At 36.3% G+C, this 20,963-nt stretch overlaps 1 protein-coding gene across 1 annotated transcript in view; it reads right to left on the bottom strand.

Annotated features, from left to right (window-relative positions):
* The window catches only part of CHN2 (chimerin 2), a 165,949-nt gene that overhangs the window by 93,735 nt on the left and 51,251 nt on the right, over positions 1-20,963 (bottom strand). Inside the window, exon 2 of the mRNA XM_080582200.1 lies at positions 5,946-5,984. Coding sequence (XP_080438326.1) covers positions 5,946-5,984 — 39 coding nt within the window. The remainder of the gene's footprint in view (positions 1-5,945; positions 5,985-20,963) is intronic.

Raw genomic sequence — 20,963 nt, 5'->3', positions numbered from 1 at the left:
GACAGTAATCAATTCCAGCGCAGACAGACTGTCTCTCCATAACTCCAGTAAAAATCCCAAAGGTTTGGATTGCTTCCCTTGAGGAAGGCCTTCTGTATGCTGTATTTGGAAAGATCATGTTGTGTCTATGATTTTTTTTTCTTTTTTCTTTTTTTTTTTTTGAAGACCAAGTTTCTAGGACAGGGTTCTTCATAATGCTTGTGAAGCTCAGAATTATGCTTGTGAAGCTTAGTCTTGAAAATTGGTAGATTATGGGAGGAAAATAAGTGCTGGTTGGTTTGATAAATGCTGGAGCCCTGTTCCAGAAAGGGAATGGAAATACTAGGTATTACTCTTCAGCACCTTCTCTTCCCTTTAGCACCTTCTCTTCAAATGGGGCTAGGAGAAGCTGCAATGAAAGCTGAGAAGCATGGAAGTCCTCAGCTTGCACCCAAGTTTGTCTCTTAGGGAATACAAAAGCTTTGGGGACCAGGCTAATATCAAGGAAAAAGGCTAATATCAAGGGAAAAACCCATATCCTCTCCCTTTCCCAAGCCAATCTTTATGCCTGGTTCATAAGAGGGACATATCAAGAGAATTCATAATTCCTCATATCCCCTGTCAGTTTTAATGCATATGGACGTATTCCAGCTCAGAATCTGTACTAAGAATTTGGATTTAACATGCTTCACTCAGCACTGCCAGACCTACCACTACTTTTGCTCAAGATTTATGATAACTAGTGGTCTTTCTTACCTCTTTCACTTGTGTCATGGAGTAAGATTCAAAACTTTCCTTCTACACTTTTCTGATCGAATGAAATGTGCATCCAAAAGATTTGTCAAGCAAAGCATGAAAACTTTGCTTCAAAAATCAGAGACTGTTTCTTAAAACTCTATCTGTTCTGCAGCCCAGTATCAGGATTTTAAGAGGCCATTTCTGAATGTTTGAAATTCAGCATAATGTCTAATTCAGCAAGGTACTGATGCTTAATGCTAAATATACTAAAGGAGAAAATAGTAACTTTTTTCTTCCCCCATGCATTTCCAGTAGAGAAAAGGAACTCTATGGATTCAAAATATTGTAAGAATATGATTGCTTCCTCACCATTTAAAGTGAAAGATCTATTTCCCCTATTTATTCATTTAAATTTTAATTGAAAAAATATACTTCATAAAAATCCTATTTTTCAATAATCAAAACCATTAACTGACGTAGCAAATTAAGTTAACAAAGCTGTTTCTAAAACAACCTCGATAGCTGCTGTGTAAAAGAAATTAGTCTGACAAACACATATGATGCCTATATCTTGTGACAGGTTGCATTTAAAAGAAACGAAAAAAGTAAAGAGCTCTTTGAAATGACCAAAAGGATCAGTGAGGCCGATATCACTGCAGAAGCAAGGGTGGGGAGAAGAGTCAGCATTTCACAAAACAAAGGAGGAAATGACTAACAAGAGAGGGCATTTATATGAAAGACTTGAAAGCAAAAACAGAAAACTGTATGTTGATAGGATGCAGTGGGATGAATCAGTGCAGGGATTCATGATGAGTACTAGAAGGACAAATCATCTTAACAACTGTGTTTTGAATAGACTGTAGAAGGTTGCTGTCATTCTCAGAGAGGCACGAGTAATTAATCTGCACAATAATCTGCATCGAGAAAGACATCTGATTTAGAAATACATCACAGGAAAATAAAATAAGATTATTACTATACAAATAAATAATAATAATAATAATAATAATCTACATGCTGCCTTAAATGTGCAGGGTGATAAAATGGCCCCAGGTAACAAGCATGTCTGAGCTTGTGAATGGTGGTAATCACAGAAAACATCATGAATGGGAAATGATTTCCTGGAAAAGATAAAACATTCAGATTTGGCCATATTAGCTTTGAATGGAAAGACATCAAACAGACAGCCCAGTGGAACTGCTACAGAGAGATGCAGAACCATTAGACTGAGGGAGAAAAGACAGACCGGGAACAGAAAGAAAGGGCTGAGAATCACCACTGACATGATGGTGAGAGAAGGCAAGCGGTTCAATGGGAGAGAAACAGCAGGGACAGACAGGCAGACAAGAATACCTGGAAAAGACACACAGCAGGGAAAGGATGGGGAAGGTAAAAGAGCAGTGAAAAGCCACATAAGCGAAGAACTAGGAAAAGACAGTATCTCACAGACTGAGGTATTATGGAGGAAAGCAAGTATGATGCTACCGAAAGCTGTGTTCTTCTCTAGAAAGGTTCTCTCCTGTTTCTGCTTCTAATGATTGCTATAAGAAAGTCTGCAGATGAGTACGAATACAAGTGAAATATTATGGCTAAGGTGACTCAAAAAAAAATGTACCCTACAGCTAAGTTCCAATGAGCATAGACACCTCATTAAGTGACCTCATTTTCAGAAGTGCTGAACATCCTGGAGCTCTGCCTGATTTCATTATATGTGCTGGGCGCTCACCACTCAGGCTGATGCTGCTGAGACCTCAGCCGAGTCCAGTGGATGGTCAGAAGTTCAGAAAGCAGTTGACCCTTACTTACTCACTTGCTCCAATGACAACAAGCCTTAACTTTCTGCCTCATTTTCCCCTCATTGATGCTGAAAGTCTTAAAACAGAATCCAATTTATAAGGATATGGTTGACTGAAATAATACAAAAACATACTTATTTAATACAGCGGTAAGCAGCAATTGACATCTGATCCAGTCTATCTCAGCATGTAGAACTGAGAGGCAGGTTAGAGACAAACTCACTTTGGTTATGAAAAAAGATTACACTTGAATGAAATGATGCACTATTATTTTAGCCCTGAGAAAATTAACTTCATAAAAAATCAACTGCATGCAAAAAGAAAATGTATTATTACTGCTTAGAGAACAGCACCAGACCAGGACTAGCTTTTCAATCCTGCATCAGAAGCAAATGCACAGTAATAATACAGACAGAATTTTGGACCAAAATGTAGCAGTGCAATGGAAAAAACCAAGCATCTTTTAAATGTCCCTTAAACAATCTTTATCAGTTTAATAATTCAAATATCTTGCCAATGTTCATAGCATCATAATCACCGAGGAGCATATAAAGGTAACAAAACTTTAATTGATTATAGAATTTCTAGGGCAATATTTCTTTGAGATGTAAAGTAACTAGTTGGAATCTCTCTCTCTCTCTTTTGTTCCAGCTACAGGATGAGACTTGTGTACCAGAATGAATAAGACAAATTATACAATATATTTTAGAGAGAACTGTCTAATTATGAAATCTGCTCTGTGTAGGTAACAAAGGGGTGACGTGAAAGTCAACACTTACTCCTCTTCTGCCAGGGAAGAAGGACTATCACCACTGTCTTCATACTGTTTTTTCAATCTGCAGTGTGCCAGGAACTTGAGCTTTCTATTTTAACTCATCTGTGACTACTGCTCAGTGATGCTCCAATGGAGAGGAAAAAATCCTATCATTGCTTTTATAAAGCAGCAAAGAAATACACTGCCTTCTGCCTGAGAGTGTTTCATAGAGTTCCTTAGTCTTACCTGTTTGTCCTCATCTTATTCAGGCATTTATCCATGTGCCCACCTTGAACAATATGAACTGTCCTATTTCTGCAGAATTACTCACATAGCTTAATTAGGAACCTAAGTGCATGGCTGAAATAAGGCCTTAATTTCTAACAAAAGTGAGTCTCACGCATTGTGCATATTATTTGAAGAAGGAAGAAAGCAAGGGAACTTTACAAGGAGCTGAACCATGGCATCAACTGATACTACACTGCTTCATTCCAGAATATGGATCTGTGAAACCTATGTGCCTTCTAACAGGCCTTGATAAGCAAGTGAAGGTCTTTGACATTAGAATCCATCTTTTCCAAATCCAGCTGAAATAACCCTGTGAATTATGCCAAGTATAACATGTGGATTCTGAAAGTTGTTCCACTTTGACCAGCATTTGCCCATGGATTTGCGGAATACTGTTTAATTGAATACTTCACCTGCAAAACCAGGAAAATTTGCCTCTGTTGAAAAGCTAGGTTTGAAGCATTGATTACTATGTCAATAAAATACCACAAAGAGCACCTAAATTTATGCATCAGTTTAAAAAGAAGTCAAAACTGTATGCAAAATATCTTAAAAGTAAGTTAGAAAATGTTAAAAAAATAAAAAGTTACTAGCTAAAATACATTTAAAACAGTTGTTAAATAGGCAGTAAACATAAATTGCCATTAGTAAAATATACAAACTAATTTAAACCTGATGAGATACAGGAGTAGATTGTATCATAGATGAATGCTATCATTAGACATAATTTCTATAATTAATTTACCAGATTGTGATTTTTTTAGCAGGGTAAAGAAGCATATTTTACCAAACACTGCAATGAAAAACATATGTCTGTGGCTAAGCAGTCTCAGCAGTAAATATCTGTAGCCTTAAACTGCTATCTGCATTTTGGAGCTGTGTAACTTTTTCCAAGGTCATTCATGCATGGGGTTGAGATGTTGATGCTATGATGTTGTCACTACCACAATATTGGCATCCTACATACATGTGAATAGAAAATTATGTATTCTATTCTATTAGTTTATTTATTTATTTATTTAAGTTTCCTGGAACTGTGTGTGCTCTTGGGCAAAATTAACCAAACTTTTTCTCTGCATGCACTGACCTGCCTCTTGCACTAGTGAGGTGACTAAGAGAAGGTAAGTAAAGGCATGTGCATATTCCCCCCCCACCTCCCTTTTTTTTTTAATGAAAACTTCCTTAAAGGAAACATCTGTTATTTCAAATCCTAGTCTCGTCAGAGTCAACAGGATATTTTCCACTGATTTTGATTTAAGCCTGGTTTCTCTTCTAAAAGAACACACTCAAGTGTCTACTTTTCTCCAAGTGCTCTAAAAAGTACACTGGAATTGTCCATCTAAAATAAATACATTCCTGTTGACCATATATTTAAAATACTGCATCAACAAAAATAGGTCTCTAGAAAACTGTTCTAAGAAGCAATCGATAATTAGTTTTGTACTCAAATTTTGGATGAAAGAATCCTAGTCCATTCTGAGGCAGATTGCCATTCTCATGTAGATGTTTTTGAAGCCATCAAGGTAGTTTAATGTGCATATAAGTGAAGCCAACAAGTTTACTCAAGTCTTTAAAGTTATACATGTACACACATGTAACTACTGTGATCCTTGTCTTTTTGTACTTCCATTTTTGTAATGGTACTGTACTGTATTTGAAGTTGCCATAATAAAAGGTTCAGCTTTTGCTTGGGATAGTTCTGTATCCAAAAACAGTGGGAAAAATATTCAAAGCTACAGTTTTATTGAAGCTTCAGTAAGTGTTTAAAATAAAAAGATCAAGGGTTTAAAAGGCAGTATTTTGTCTTAGATCTGTGCTATTTTATTAGAAAATACATCTGAAACAACACCAAAAAAAACCCAAACCATAAAATATGCACTTCCGCTCTGCACTCCAAATCACTTTTCTAATGGCAGACAGGAAGGTTCTGAGAACTGATAACGGTGTCTCCAACTTCTAAACTACCACTTCAAAAATCAGCTTATATTGCTAAGGATCAAAAATATTATTGTTTTAAAGTGAGCTGGTGACCCATGTAAGAAGACAAGTATACTCAAGTCTGACCTTTAGTAAACACATGAAACATTAACCTCTACCTTTGGAGCCCTTCTTGAAAATCTCAATGTAGGAGCCATGAAACCCAGGATTTCCACGTTAGTGAGGCAACCCAGCTGTGACTCTTAACACTGCTGAGTCTTGCTCTGTAGAGAACCAGAACAGTTCAAGTTTCACTGTTGTCCAATTTAGTAATTTCTACAGGCACCTAACCTAGTACATTTATGTCTTTTATTTATCTATTTATTTATTTATTTTTAACAAAGAAAGAGAAAAGAAGTAACTGTGACACCATGGCAAAGTACTAAGATTACTCCTATTTCTAGTATACTCACAATATGATTTCCATATTGGAGGCTGGTATTCTTCAGCATCTGAAATAGAAGTAAAAAGGGAGAAAGACATCAGTCAATTGGCCACTGGTTCAACCTGTCAGCATGCATTTTTCCGTTGAGAGTCCTCAGCTTGTCAGCAAAATTCACATTTCTTTCCCAAGAGAGATACTAGCTCATTTACAGTACAGTTTTCTATGTGAGAGAAGAATATAAATTTCAGCCACTTGTAGATCCAATGTGTTCTTTCCAAATCATTCAAATACATCAGGAATTAATTTCTTACCAATTTGCATAGTTTCCTGACTCACCAGTATTCTATAATAATTAACTAGACTGGTAACTACATTCTTTATTTACTTTATTTGGCATGATAAAGAGACAAATCACTACTGGTTTTCAATCAGGTTTCTAACCCCACTATTAAGAATTTAGAATAAGTATCAGTGACTAATATAGGCCTTAGCTAAAAAGATGCACAGCTCAGATTGGACTCCAATGCACTGGTCTGACAGTTCCAACAATGAGATTCAATTACACTTCTTGAACTGTCTATAATATGTAATTTGCATATTTTTCAGAAACTGCATCAGCAAAAATAATAATAAAAAAGTTAGAAAGAGACTGCAAAAACTGCAAACAGATGGCTACTGCCCTTATCAATCGACAGGGCATAAAAAGAGTTGATATCTTCTCTCAGTGGAAGAGTTATACAACAATACTAGGTAAATGTTTGGCAGAGGGAACAGAGGTTCTGTCTAAAAGTGTAAGCTTGTAGAGCCTGAGCTAAAATAAAACCATGTTGAAAGCTCAGGGTGCAGAAGGCTCTCTAGGCTGGAAAGGAGACTGGCACCACTTGAGGGCCATGCTGAGTACATGAGCCCACAAACCTCACTCCACAGGTAGCTTTCCAGCTCTTGGTAAAAAAGGCTGTTGTTACACATCCACAAATCCCAGCAGAGGCCAAGCTTGAAGTGCAGGAGTTAACTAATCTGCCATACATCAACCACAAAGGGTTGGGGTACCAAGAACTAGTTTGGCTCTGAACTGCCATGTTGCCAAACACTTTGAAGAGGCATTTATAGGGGGTATATCATTAATCTCCTAATACTGTGCAAGTTAATTAAGGTGTTTGGTATTTACCAAACTTCTACTTAAGTTATGCTAATGCAATTCAATTATAGTTGCATGGCTCACGCTCTCTGTCTATTTATATACACACAACCACTTTAAATATATCCATGCAAAAGTTTGTTTACTAGGAATGTTAATCATTAAACTACCATCTGCCACTTTTAACTCCATTGTTTTTAAAAAAGGATAAAACCTAGCAATTATCACAGTTACTGCCTGGAATAATATGCTGCAACAATTTGCGGATATATTGATTGGGAAACCCATTCAATTTCGGTTTCAGCTGGATCCACTTCATAACTTTGGCAAAATTTAAAACGCTTCCAGACTGACAGAGTCATACAGTACTGTGGCAATCCAAGAGTAATTAGCTTGCAAGTTCATTATACAGAAGGATTATTTTAAATTATATGAAGCTATTCATGAGACCAGTGAAATTTATTCATGCAAAAGCAGGCTAATTTTTTCTCCTCTCACACTATAATGGTAATATATTACTCATTTTTTTTTTCTATGCATCTGTTGCTCTCTATATAGTTTACCATAAAACCATAATATTGTGTATTATATTCCTCTGCCATACTTCTGTACTACTGCAACGGGATTTCTGAATTTGCTTGTTAACTTAATAGCTTTCTTCCAATAGGAGAAACATTGAAATAATGCAAATGTTAGATTATCTGTACTTGTGACTTCAGAAAAGGAAATAACTGTCGGAAAAACAATGAAAAAACAAGTTTCAGTTGTTGTTATAATCTTCCAAATTAATTAGAAAGAGCACAGTAAATTGAACAAGGAAAGCTGATCTACAAGTGGCCATAAAGTGCTTCATTAGCTTTAGACAGACCGATGGTGCGGAAATACTGTAGTCTAGGTGGAGAACAATCATCTTGGAGATACTCATAAAACAAAACTCTTGATAATTATGTTATATTAGTCACGGCTCTGAATCTGTTGGCCCAGGAAAGAGCGGACAGAACCATTCCTCAATAGCTAAAATAATTCTTAAGAGCAGCACTCTCAGGAAGAACACAGGTCACCGACTCCATGTTCTCCTTTACCTACCACAGCATCCTCTGTGATGCCAACAGCTGATAACATCTTCTTAAAGTGTAGAGAACAAAACACTATACATGTGGTATTATTATCACTGTTTATTGTCAGGCTATTGTGCCTGACATTTGATGGCATCCATTTGCAGGGAAATAAAGAACAATTACCTTAAATACAACCTGGAAAGAGAGGTTGTGTCTAAGGATCAGAGAAATGTTTAATGGAGCCCAGTTATCAATGTCTTGCTCCCTCTATGGATAGAGGCCATTGGGCCCCTCTGCAAGCATGGGCCATGTTTTTTGTTTGTTGTTTTTTTTTTTTTTTTTTTAATATATATTATTCCTCTTTTATTCTAAGGTAGCTCTACTAATTCAACTGTACTTCACTCTCTATCATTAGGCTTAATACAGCATGTTCACTGAAGTTGCCATTAATAGTTTGTTTGGGTGGTTGACTCCATTAGTATATGACACTTCAGCTCCCATAGCTTTTGTCTTCAGTTCTGCACAGGGTAACAATCTCTGCAAGGACCACAGACCTCAGTTTTGATCTTCTTGGCCAAGATCAGTCAATAAATGTATCTCACTCAGCACAAATGACAAGTGCTCCAAGTTGATATCTATCTCGTTAAATTATATTCCTAATGTGAACTTTGATCATAGTGCTTAACATAACTGTGATAGGCAGAGTGTGAAAAAGGGCTTCACTGACATATTCTTAGGTGATAAGACAGGATCTCTCCTACTGCTGTTTTCTTGAGGGTTTCAAGCTTTCAACAGTGACAGGTCTAAATTCAGAAAGTAAGATAGCTAAAAGCAAAGTTGAAAGCAGTCACGACAGGAGAAACCAAAAGCACAAAATGAGTATTAGTTCTGAAAAAAATCAAGTAAATGTCACAGGGTCAGCTATTATACGCCTGACTTTAGAGAGACTTTCATAGAATCATAGACAGCTTGGGTTGAAAGGGACCTTAAAGATTATCTAGTTCCAACCCCACTGCCACAGTCAGGGACACCACCCACTAGATCAGGTTGGCCAGGGCCCCATCCAACCTGGTCTTGAACACCTCCAGGGGTGGGGCATCCAAAATTTCTCTGGGCAACTTGTTCCAGTGCCTCACTAAAACTACACAATACCCAAAACTTTATGTTATTTTTGTTATTTCAAGTCTTAATATCATTACCGTAACAGAAATGAAAAAAAAAATTTAAAAAAATAGAAAACCAAGGTGTCCTCACACCTCTCCTAAACTGGAAAAACTCAAACAGGCAAAAAAGGCATGAAAGACTTACATGAAGTCTTACAGGTAATACCATTAGCTAAACACTTTGAAACATAACAGTCAAGAAGGTTATTAGGACTAAAAAAATAACTAATAGTTGGTTAATTTGTAAACAGAAAGGCAAAAGGAATGGTGAAAGCTGACACTTGTGGAATATGACAGCTACCAAAATGTTTCTCACTGCACGCTAATACAGTTATATTGGACAGGAGAAGATACTACAGAAAAGTGTCAAACCAAAAATAACACTGTGGAATTGGAAAGTAGGAATAAGGAAAGGCAAATGAATTCTTCACTTAGTTTGCTTTACTCTTCCCATTGTAAAAAGAAAATGGAAAGGCTTTTAGGAATAAATTTTATTTCATAAATCTGATGGAGCACCGTAGAGCTGAGTAAGTGTGGAGAGAGTACAGTAAAGTTAGTACTGAAACGTTGGCAAAGTTTAAGCAGTCAAATAAAAAGTAAAACTACACAAGACTTTTTTTTTTTTTTTAAGAAACATGACAGTAGAAGACTATTTCTGTAACTGATGCATGATAAATGGTTAATACTTTACTTAGAGCTGTTCTTAAGCAATTTCTGAGAAATGAGGCTTACAGTAATTACATAGTAAGTAAAGTTATCCATGTACTTCAAGCCTTGTTATTCTCCACGCCTGGCTCTGTACCAAAGGTGCCACCTTTCTGGAAGTAGCTGTGAAGATACTGGAATGTCTGAATTGCTTTTTACTACTTCCTTGTACTTTGTGAGGATGACAATGTAATGCCAGTAATGCCAACAGTTGTGTTTTTATACTACGAACACTGGGACTGACCTAGAAAAAGTAGCTTTACTAAGACACTAATTAAGCAAAAACTCCAATTCTTTTGATTACTAAGACGGATAATACACTGGAAAGAGGAAACTGTTTTACAGGAAAGATCAGAAATTACATCACACAATTCAAACATTTCTGACTTATAAGTGGAATTTCTAATTATAAGGGGAACAGTAACAAACCTCCAAACTGTAGCTATGTGCCATGCCCAGTTTAGGAATCAGTACTTTTTGGAACCTCTGTAGTGCTAAAGAGTTACAAAGACTAGTAGCAAAAGACAACTATCAAAGGGTCACCATTACTATGCTAGTGTCTTCGTAGCCAGTACAAAATAGGAGTAAAACTATTTATTTATTTATTTATTTATTTATTGCCTTTGTCCTTACTATAATATTACCAAAAAAAAAATCAAAAAAAAAAAAATCTGTACTTCACTTTGGAAGCACTGCCTAAGCTTGGATTTTCTGCTATTATTGTCTGAATTTCAGACTTCCTTTCCAGTAACAACTAATTTTAAAACTATGACTTGTGTGCGCAAGAAAATACCCTTATGCATGAGGAAGAGCCAGTTTGGAAGGGACTGGCTTATTGACAGTGTACAGGTAAATGATTCACTGGACTACAAGTCTATTTGCTAATTTTTTCATCTTCTATTTTTATTTTCAGGACCAAAACTAAAAACTACTAGTATTTTAATGGCTTTTGTATATTTCCCTTTAAAAGATTTTACACATTTTTACCATATACCACATTTCCATTTTGATAGCTTTGTTTCCAATACATTGTTAGCATGTTATTAAATATGTTTTTCTTATTTATATATATATGTAATTTTATAACAATAACATGTAATTGTTGAGTAAAATGCCATGTGAAAGATTAACAGTATTTATATTCTTAAAGGCACGTGTATGTTTCTTATATTTTTCTTCATACAGTTAAGATTGTATTATACAATTGACTAGAATGGCTGAGGTTGGAAGAGACCTCTGCAAGTCACTTTGTCCAAGCCCCCTGATCAAACAGGGGGCTTAGAACTGCTTGTCTAGGACCAGATCCAGATGGCTTTTGGCTATCTTCAAGGAAGGCTCATGTTCAACTTGGTGTCCATCAGGACTCCCAGCTCCTTTTCTTTAGAGCTGCTTTCAGCTGGCTGGTGCCCAGCATCTATGGCTGGATGGAGATTAAAGTGAAAAGCTTAGTAAGGAAGCTTCTTTGCTAAGGCCAGTTCTTCAACATGTAAAACATCACTGCATTATTTAATTTCCACTATGTGCTTAAAACTTAACAATTATAGAGGCTCATTTTCATCTTATCTGGTCCCCTAATGACCAATATACTAGATGGTGAATAGCTATTTTCATTTGTTTTACCCTCTTGTAAATTAATATATATGCATACACAACTATCTCACATTGCAGCAATTTTGGCTATTTTGAATAGACACTTTTATGTTTGACTGTCATTTAGCAAATACATTTGGGTGTTATGGTTACTTCTATTCCATACAGGAACTGCCCTTACAAGCATGCCTGACTGCACTTTGAGAAAGAATATTCTTATTTTCTAAGTTGCAAATAATCATACTGTCAAACGAGCACCTCTTTGACTCCTAAAAAGTCAATGTTCCTTTGAAGAGCAAAATTAATTCTCCTGCAGTTAATAATTAGTGATGTAGCTCCTGAAACACTTCAGTGTGTCAAAAGCTTTGTTTAATGTTTCATTCAGAACACACATTTGCCTGCAGAAGCAGCCAGTAGTTGCCAGCTTTATTGCTGAACTTTCTCTTTGCCAGCACATGGACAACTAGAATATGGAAACATACTTCAACTTTTGCCTTAATGAGACACTTCAACTTCCAGTGTAAGGCACAGCAACAGAAATGATCAAATTGTTTATTTGCAACATACTTTATAATTGGTATATTCATCCAGATTGTGGGTGCTTCCTGCTGTGCTATTCTCTTTTTAAAAAAATCAGTGATAGTGTGTAATTTAAAATGTCAAAAAATGCTCACAAAAGGGGTGGAGTTCTATCCTGCACAGCAATTAGGCTGAAACAGTAAGCTTTTAATTAGCACAATATAAATTGACAGCTATTTTGTATCTTCTTCTTTTGCCTATCATAAACTTATTATCAGAAACCACTGCTATAAATGTAGCTCATTTAGTCCATTCTACAAATCAGAGTCTTCCTAAATTGTGCTCTCTCTTGCTTTTGCATCAGACTTCAAAACAGTATCTTTTCACTGGTAGGCAGGTGGTCAGTCCATGGAAAAAATTGTTTCATGCACCTATCTGCCTTCCTAAAATGCAGGTAAAAGATCCCCCAAATAGGCAAATGTAATAATTTAGAAGAGTTATCAAGTATCAAAGGAAATACTATGGTGACATAAGAGCATTGTGAGGGACCTGCTCCAACAAATCACAAGGGATATGAATTATTTGAACCCACAGCTAAACCTGAAGAAATAAAAGCTTGAAGAGACATCTTCTTAAATTGGTCAATAGTATTCAGACAGCTATGACCATCCAACTGTAGCAATATTTTGTTCAATTAAAACATCTGCCTTTCTGTTCTGCATGTTTTAAAGAAAATTATAACTGAACGTGCCAGAACAAGTCAGAAAGTTAGAATTCTATCTTTCAAAATTTCAAAATGGACAGAAGGAATATATACAGTTCCCAATAGCAATAGGAAAGCTGTAAGAGGAAGGAGTATTTGTACAACTCCACTTTTAGAAGTCCCTCGAGGAGACCAGTCTTTCAGGGATACTGTGTGAGGCCCAAGAAATACAATTAAAGACATTCCTCCAGATGGCAAATCAAAGAACCTAGAGGGGTCTAAATTAGCTGATGTGAATATTCTGAATGATTTAAATATTTTCTGGGAAATCTATATGACTTAATTGTGTAGCACAGTATCCAGACTAGCTAATCTTAGGCAGGTAGGTCTGTTTTCATGCTGAATCACATTTAAACTATTTGACTTCAGATGCCAGTTAAAAGCCTCCAAGACTGAGGTGCTTTGAAGCACTTTGTTCACAGAGCAACAATTAAGAATTTCCTCATTCAAGTCATCACAGCATTGTGTCTAAAAACTAAGAAGGAAGATGCTGAGAAAAAAAGAAAAAGTCACAAAATATCTCCTTCATGCTTGACTGCCAAAAATCTGTTTTAGTTAATGGCTGCCATTAAATTTAATCTGGTCACTAAAAATTAAGCTCCAGTGCTTGTTACCATTATTCAATTTAAAGCCAATGTAATTAACATGTAATAGTTATTTTCACATTTTCATGTGTTTAATCAAGAAACCAGAGGTATCCACAAATGAAAATGGCACAACTGGGGCTGTGCCTGACTGAGAGACTGGCATCTCTTTGGTAGGAATAAACACATGACATAAGTTAAATCACATCACATTAGCAGAACTCGTATCTTACTCAGATATATTTTAGTGTCTAAATAATGACCAGTTAGTTCCTGGCTAAAAATCAAGACCAGATCATCAGTTGGCATATATAAGAATAGCTCCACTGAAGTAGTTTTATCACTGTGCAGAATGTGCCAGGGTATTTCCTGTCATTTACTTATTGCAATCTAAAAAAAAACCAACAAATACAACAGAACCAACAACCCTCTCCCCAGCTCTCAGTCAATGATCCCTGGATTCAGGAAAGCAATCCATGCATTATATGAAAAAGCATGTGACTGAAATAACCACAATAATGCCAAAAAATGGCATTAAAAGGGTCACTGTAATCACGGCGAGGTATTTCAATTAGAACATTTATGTTGAAATAGTGTCAGCACATTCCCTGTTCCAGAAATGCACTCATAAATTGACACGATGCCCATTTATCTGGCTTGTCAAAGGAGCCAATACATTCCCTGAAAAGTTATTAACCTTTAGCAAAATCCAAATCATTGCTTTTGGTAACTCTGTTATTTTTGACATGTGTCTTTTTATCATCTCTCTGACCAAGGGCACAAATGTTTGCTTTTGACTATTCAAGGGCACCAGTGGTTCTAGCCCTGCAGTTGACTGTGGATGCTATTCAACAGCTTCCCAGCACTCATCTGTCTTTCCCATCTGCATTCACACCTCTCTGGATGTAGAAATACAAGTATTTTTAAAGACAAACACTGCAGATTCAGAAACAAGTGGAAACCTAGTAATTCATATCGCTCAGGAAAGCCGTGTGATTTCGAGAATTTAAGTTGGTAACGTACAAAAATCTCAAAATACATTGTACTCAGCACAAGGTTTACTCAGATACCGGGGACCTTGCTGAACTCTGGTCTCTACATGCAATTTCAGGCCTTGAACATCAGAGACGGGAACTACCCTGCACACGTAAGGACCTGCAGAAGAATAACAGGTTAGCAAATAGACCTTTCTTTGGCTTCCTTTACAGTTCCTGCAGCATTTGCTGCAATATTTGCTTCTATACTATATTAGAGCATGAAAAACAGGAAAAACACCACCCACCTGCAAAGCATATTAATCATTCCCACAACTTTCTGATAAAACTCTGAACAATCACCACTCCTAGGATAAGAAGCAATGCTATAGCTGTGTACTTTGTTAGAAAAAAAAAAAAACAAAAACATTTTCCTTTTAATCGCATTCCTTGGTGGGTAGTTTTGTTCAAGTTTGTCAGTTACATTCAAGACCAATAGAATTATTCTATGTGAAATATGTGAAATTACTTTCCGGATGTTCAACTTTTTTTTTAAAAATAGCTTTGATTAATCGATGTCAGATATTCCTGCAGTACCCACCTCCTTTTCAAATATGTACAAACAGGCAAATACTTCACAAGACTTTATGTAATACCGCCACCCACAATTTAACTAAAACCCCAGTACTGCTGTTCTCACAGTTATTAATTTTGATCTGATTAATAGTGAAAGGTTTATCTTCTTTAAATTAAGTTCCATAATAATACGCTTATGTTGACAAGGTTCTTATGTCATAAAAGCTCCACTTTTCTCCTGCAATCTTAGCAATAAAACAGTTAGTACCAATATTTAAAATTGCTAGAAAACTATTACAGACCTTTTTTTCCCCCTCAGATGAATACGATTTATGTATTGTTTCCTAACTCAGGAGGAATTTTAATTGCTTTGTGGAAGTCTGTAATTCTTCCAGGAGCTTTTTACTACTGCCTGGCACTTTCACAATTGATAATGAGTTCTTACAGTATCATGTGGTTCCAAATACATTGTATGAAACGCTATAAAATTTAAAATATGCTTAGGTCTTCCATAAGTTTGATCAAACCAACCACCAGGGCACTACAAAACACCCTGGGCATAGAGGAGTTTTGCTTTGCAACTGGCAACTTTGGCTGCACTTTCTCTATAGAAGCACTGTGGTTAATGGTGTGTTGTATGAGGCAAACCCCCAGTTTCTATAATGTTTCAATCGTCAAACCAGAACATATCCACATCAGTGCTCAGAGGGCAGATGGGGGCCTTGGTTTTACCAGTGCCTGCAGCAGCATTGAGTGGGAGGACAGAATTCAGCCACATGTGATGTACAAAGGAAAATGCAACTGTAGTCTGATTAACATCCAGATCTCCTATTCTGCAAATTTGGAAGATGCATAAAACAAAAAAATACTTCATTTAAGTATCTTAGAACACATGAAGCTTCTTTGTGTGTGATAAGTAAATTATATACTTTGAAAGAAAGAATTCCCAGTATAAAAATGGATTTTATTTCTGTATCATCTGAGATAGGCTGGTTATCTTTGCAAAGGAAGTAGAATCCACAATTTTTCTCAATAACTTCTTTGGAATTGTTTTTCGCCCTTCTAGAAATAAAAAAGAAAATTTGTTTCTCACTCCTGTATACCCCACTTATCTTACAGATACACTCAGAGGACAGTCAAGCCAGTACTTGAAAGCTCATCCATTAGATCCATGATCCTAAAATCAGGACAGTAAGTAAAAAAATCCTCTTCCTCTAAGCTATTTTTAAAGATATGCACAGGTACCACAAACAAATCCTCTAGCTTGTCCCACTAAAACAGTTTGTGTAATGTCAATTAATTATAAATAAGGTTATAGTTTTGGCACAAAAATGCATAATATTTTACAGCAGAGGGAAAAGAAGCAATATTAATCAAAGGTTTAGAACATATATTTGCCATAATCTTACAGCAGTTAAGCAATAAACAATATTCAATCCAGTATCAGTAATCAAGAATACTTCATACTGTGATTTATACTCCCCAGATGATGAAGTTCAGAAGTCACATATCCTCATATCCTTTTTTTTTTCTTTTATTTTTTTTTCCCATGGACCAAAATTGGTAGAGGATCTTTCTGAACCAGCATGGCCTTTCCTTTGAACAGCAAATGAGTCAGAATTCCTTTAAATGCTCTGCTATAATCACAGCCTTTTAACTCTGAAACCCAGTGAAATGTACTGCAGAATTACTGGAGATGCCATGTCTCTGTGCCCCAACTCCCAGAGCACGTACAGAGGTATCAGTAGGCCACCAGATCAATAGCTATGAACACACAAAAGATGCTTTATATCAATTGCTTCCTAACCATGTAACTAAAGAGAGGTTTGTTCCTCTTATAACATATTGGTCTTCATCTAGCAGAACAAGATTCAATTATTAATACTTTTATTCACATAAAACAAACGTGTGTATACATGCTCAAAGACTCAAAACTGTCAGCTTAGTTAGACCAGTAGTACTCAGGAGCTCAGAGAAGGAATAACAAAACAAATTCCAGTCAGTCCTTTGAAAATCTGGTAAATCTCCAAAGTGATATTATGCATTTTTTATTATTTTTTGAAGTGAATGGTTTGTGCTGAGCAGGAGCTCCAAGTCTTACTAGTGCCTGCTGTCCTGCAGACCTGCTCCCATTTAGGAGACAGGAAATCTGGGTGAAGGATGAGCAAGTGCTCTCATCTCTGACACCCCTACAGCTACTGTGGATATGTAATCTTGTAAAGACACCAATGAATGAGAAAGATCATTTTTAAAGATTTTCTTGGTTTTCCTCTGTGTTTGCTATATCATACAGGAAAGCCTGTCAGAGCTTGTCAGATCATCCTAGCAACTAAACCTCCCCAAATGCAGACCTTCTTGAGAATCCAGTGGCTGAGGCTGCTGGTCGTCTGCAGGTTTATTTGGCGACACCAGAGGTTTGTATCTAATGACTGACAGTGTGCTGCCCTACAAGCTACCCCAATGAAGCTAAGATTTTTGCTTCCTTTCATCAACATTATTTGATGCTTAGAGAGAGAGATTGAGAAACCGTGTCAGCTTTGTGCACCAGGCACCATAAAAATATTCTACTATTATAGAATATACATTTATTTTAAACTTTTACTTCTTTGTTTTTTTATTTTAAAGGATAGTTAAAAATAAACCATCCTGAGAGTAGATGACGGCAGAAAATAGACCTGAATATTAAAAAGAAACACCTCTCAAAAGGCAAGTACAGTGAGACTTAAAACCAATTTGTAAGATAAAGGCTAAACAGACCACTTACTATTGCCATCTGATAGCATCATTCAATATTGCTTGAAATTCATTAATATGCTAGGTAATGTAAGTATAGTGCATGTATACAGAATTAATTCTATTAATTTCTACATTAGAAAAATCTACTGAAAGAGGAGGAGAATAATTATACGGCAATCTTACCCATCTGTGGAAAAGGCATAGCAAAACCCATCTAAACCTCAGAAGAATAATTATCCCATGAGACTCACACCTCCTGGGAGTGCCCATTATTGTGTTAGGAGAACATAAAACTGACAGCTATTCAGAAAGACCTCTACAGTAATTTCGGCTTAGCTTTACTGCTTATCTGCTTTGTCATCTTTTTAGAATATCTACAAGCTTCCAGCTGACTTACCAATATTATATTTTATTTTTACAAGTAAGCAGTAAATGCTTCTTTTACAGCATATAATTTGTGTAACAGATGGAATATTTGAGAAATGTTTATGCATCTTAAATAAAAGGCTGTTCAAATTTAAATGGTTTTATAGAGTAATAATATTTAATTTAGATCTGCCTAGAAACTGCTGACTGCTTAGTCAGATTAAGTGGAACTCCATATGAGACAAAAAGAAAAGCATTTTATTATCATTAAATATTCCCATTATGGTAGCATTTAGAGCCCCAAATCAGGTTTGGTGTTATGTCCAACTGCTAACAAGTGCAGTCTGAAAACAAAACACAGCAGCTGATGACCTAAAAGTGCTTGTGATTATAGTGTGCAGCAAGCATCCAACAGATAAAAGGAAAAGGGATGGAAAAGCAAAAGGGTAACAGGAGGGTTACCCATGTCAAAGCAGTGCATCCTCCCTTAACTATTAAGAAAAGAGTTTAATCTGACTACAACACTGAGATAGCTAGAAAACAGAAGAAGATGGTGTTAAAACCAAAAATAAAAAATTAAGAACCATGGAGCATCAAACAAACACACTAGGGATAACTTCAGTTGATTTATTATTACAGTAGGAAGCTTTGCGTATAAACATTAAGAAAAATGGTGGAGATTTAGTTCCTTCTGAGAGCCTGAGAAAAAACAACCTCAATGCATTCATGATACATTTTTATTGAAGTGACGCATCACATAAATAATACAATTATTCTGGATCAAAGTTCTGTAATAACTTATTTCTCCTGAAGAATGAATTATTCAAAAGCAAACTGCATCTCACTGTGAGCATATCCTTCCCTGTTTAAGGTGCACCAGAGAATAGCACCTGACTTTACCATACTTTAAAAGACATGCCTGTACCCTCCCTATTACTTGGCAGTTGGATTTCAGTGCATCATTTTATCTGATGCCAGTCAATTTACTCAAGCTGCTGCTGTGCAAAGTCTAGTTCAGAGTCCCCAAACAGTAAACATTTTCAACTGAGAAATGCTTCTTTCTTTTATGTATTCCGAAAACTAATTTATTGTCTAGAAGAACTACATTTCTTCCCAGCTTCTCACTCATTAGGTCCAAAAATCAGTCCCCACTGGAATGATCAGGCCAGATTTGAAAGCAGTCATGTATATCTGATGAGGTAGACAAGGCACACTGTTGGTGCCATTAGACTGTGAGATTCAGGAGAACGCCAAGTCCTGCCACAGACAATTTATGATGACCTAACAGTTTGCTAAAAAGAGATGTAAAATGTGGGCTTCCAGCTACAAGACCTACTGGTCTTGCGAAAAAGCACTAAGGAAAAAATCAAGGTGAGGTTGTGCTTTATGATCATTAGCTGCAAAGCACACCTCCTCAAGAAATGTATTACAGGCATCTTTAATATAGCAGGAGATGCCAATGATAATCTCAAAAGACTCACTTGAAAATGCTCCAATGGTATTAGAACAATGGAAGAAATGACTGATTAGGTGCCAAAGTGGTTTGATGCCAGCTCTGAAGAAAGCCTTTGTAGCCCTTATAATTTCTCTTAAAACAGATTCAACTTTAAGTTGCTACATCCTTCAAAATCAAAACTGTGATTTCAGAGCTCTGCCCTGACTGCTGCTGCTGCTGTACAGCAGTATTAGCCTAGCAGGCATGCTTTTTGAATATCCTAGACCAGTGTACTACATTCCCACACCACTTGTTCTGCATCCAAACTACTGTCACTATTGTCCTCTGTACAACAGCTGAAAAATGCTTACATGCTTTACTTAAAAGGTACTACAAAATATGTATTAGCTTTAAGATTATCAGAAAATGAATGTAAGTGGGAATAAAGCAACACAACCACTGCTAAGGGCAAATCTTCTAGGAGGTAAAAATGAATACAAGCTACAACTGACTAATACCCCATGACACTACAATTTTGCAAAAAATTCAGTATCAGTGTGCCAAACTTTGGCTTGTAAAACTTATCATTGCTCCATGGATTTCAGTAGGGTGGGAGTGATTTATTACAGTGAAAAAGCTGCCCAGAATTATATATAAGCATCCTAGGCTCAGATGTCCCAGTGGTTATGGGGTTAACTTAGCAGATGGTTCTCAGGTTCCTCTCAGTAAGCTCAGTATCAATGACTGGAATGTACTCTACTCCACACTGAAGGAACAAGAACTTATATTTATCAATTATAATATTTTTGTTCATGCAGGATGTAACAGTAGCCATAACCAACCACCCTCTGATTTATCCCTTAAAGACCAGAACTCTTGCCACTGAAAAGGCACTTGACTTTTGCATCCCTATCCATAACTACAGAAGCTTTCTCCTTCATCAAAGTTTACATGAACTGCTCAAGTAGTCAGGATTAACGTATCAGAAATACAGAAGTATGCTCTTCAAACTATCCACCAGCTGAACACAGGTTTTGCTGATCACTGAGATAAATATCTAATTTGATGAAAAAATCCTGTCTCTTTAAAAATTAAGCTAAAAAATGCCAAAATCCCAGGCTAGAGGCAGTATGAAACACTAATTCAAATCCTGTTTAAATCCAATTCCTTTACCCATAAACATTGTGAAGACAATCATTTCAAAACTGAAACCTGTATCTTTACTTATTACAAAAGTAAAACACAGCATCCCTGACCAAAGACCAGTAATCAGATTTAAAAATGGATGAGTTCTAGTGGATATATCCTAATTTAGATAAAAATTTCACTGAGGTCCATCTTTTTTTTTTTTTTCTGAATATGTTCATATACATTAACCAGCATATACAAATGTACAAGTCTCTTCCAAATACTCCCTGTGTTACTCTCCATCCCTATAA

Source organism: Anser brachyrhynchus (genome assembly GCF_964034855.1).
Source record: "Anser brachyrhynchus genome assembly, chromosome: 2".
NCBI classification, from domain to species: domain Eukaryota; kingdom Metazoa; phylum Chordata; class Aves; order Anseriformes; family Anatidae; genus Anser; species Anser brachyrhynchus.
Note: the sequence above shows the minus strand (reverse complement) of the source record. Positions and strands in the feature narration are given on the sequence as shown.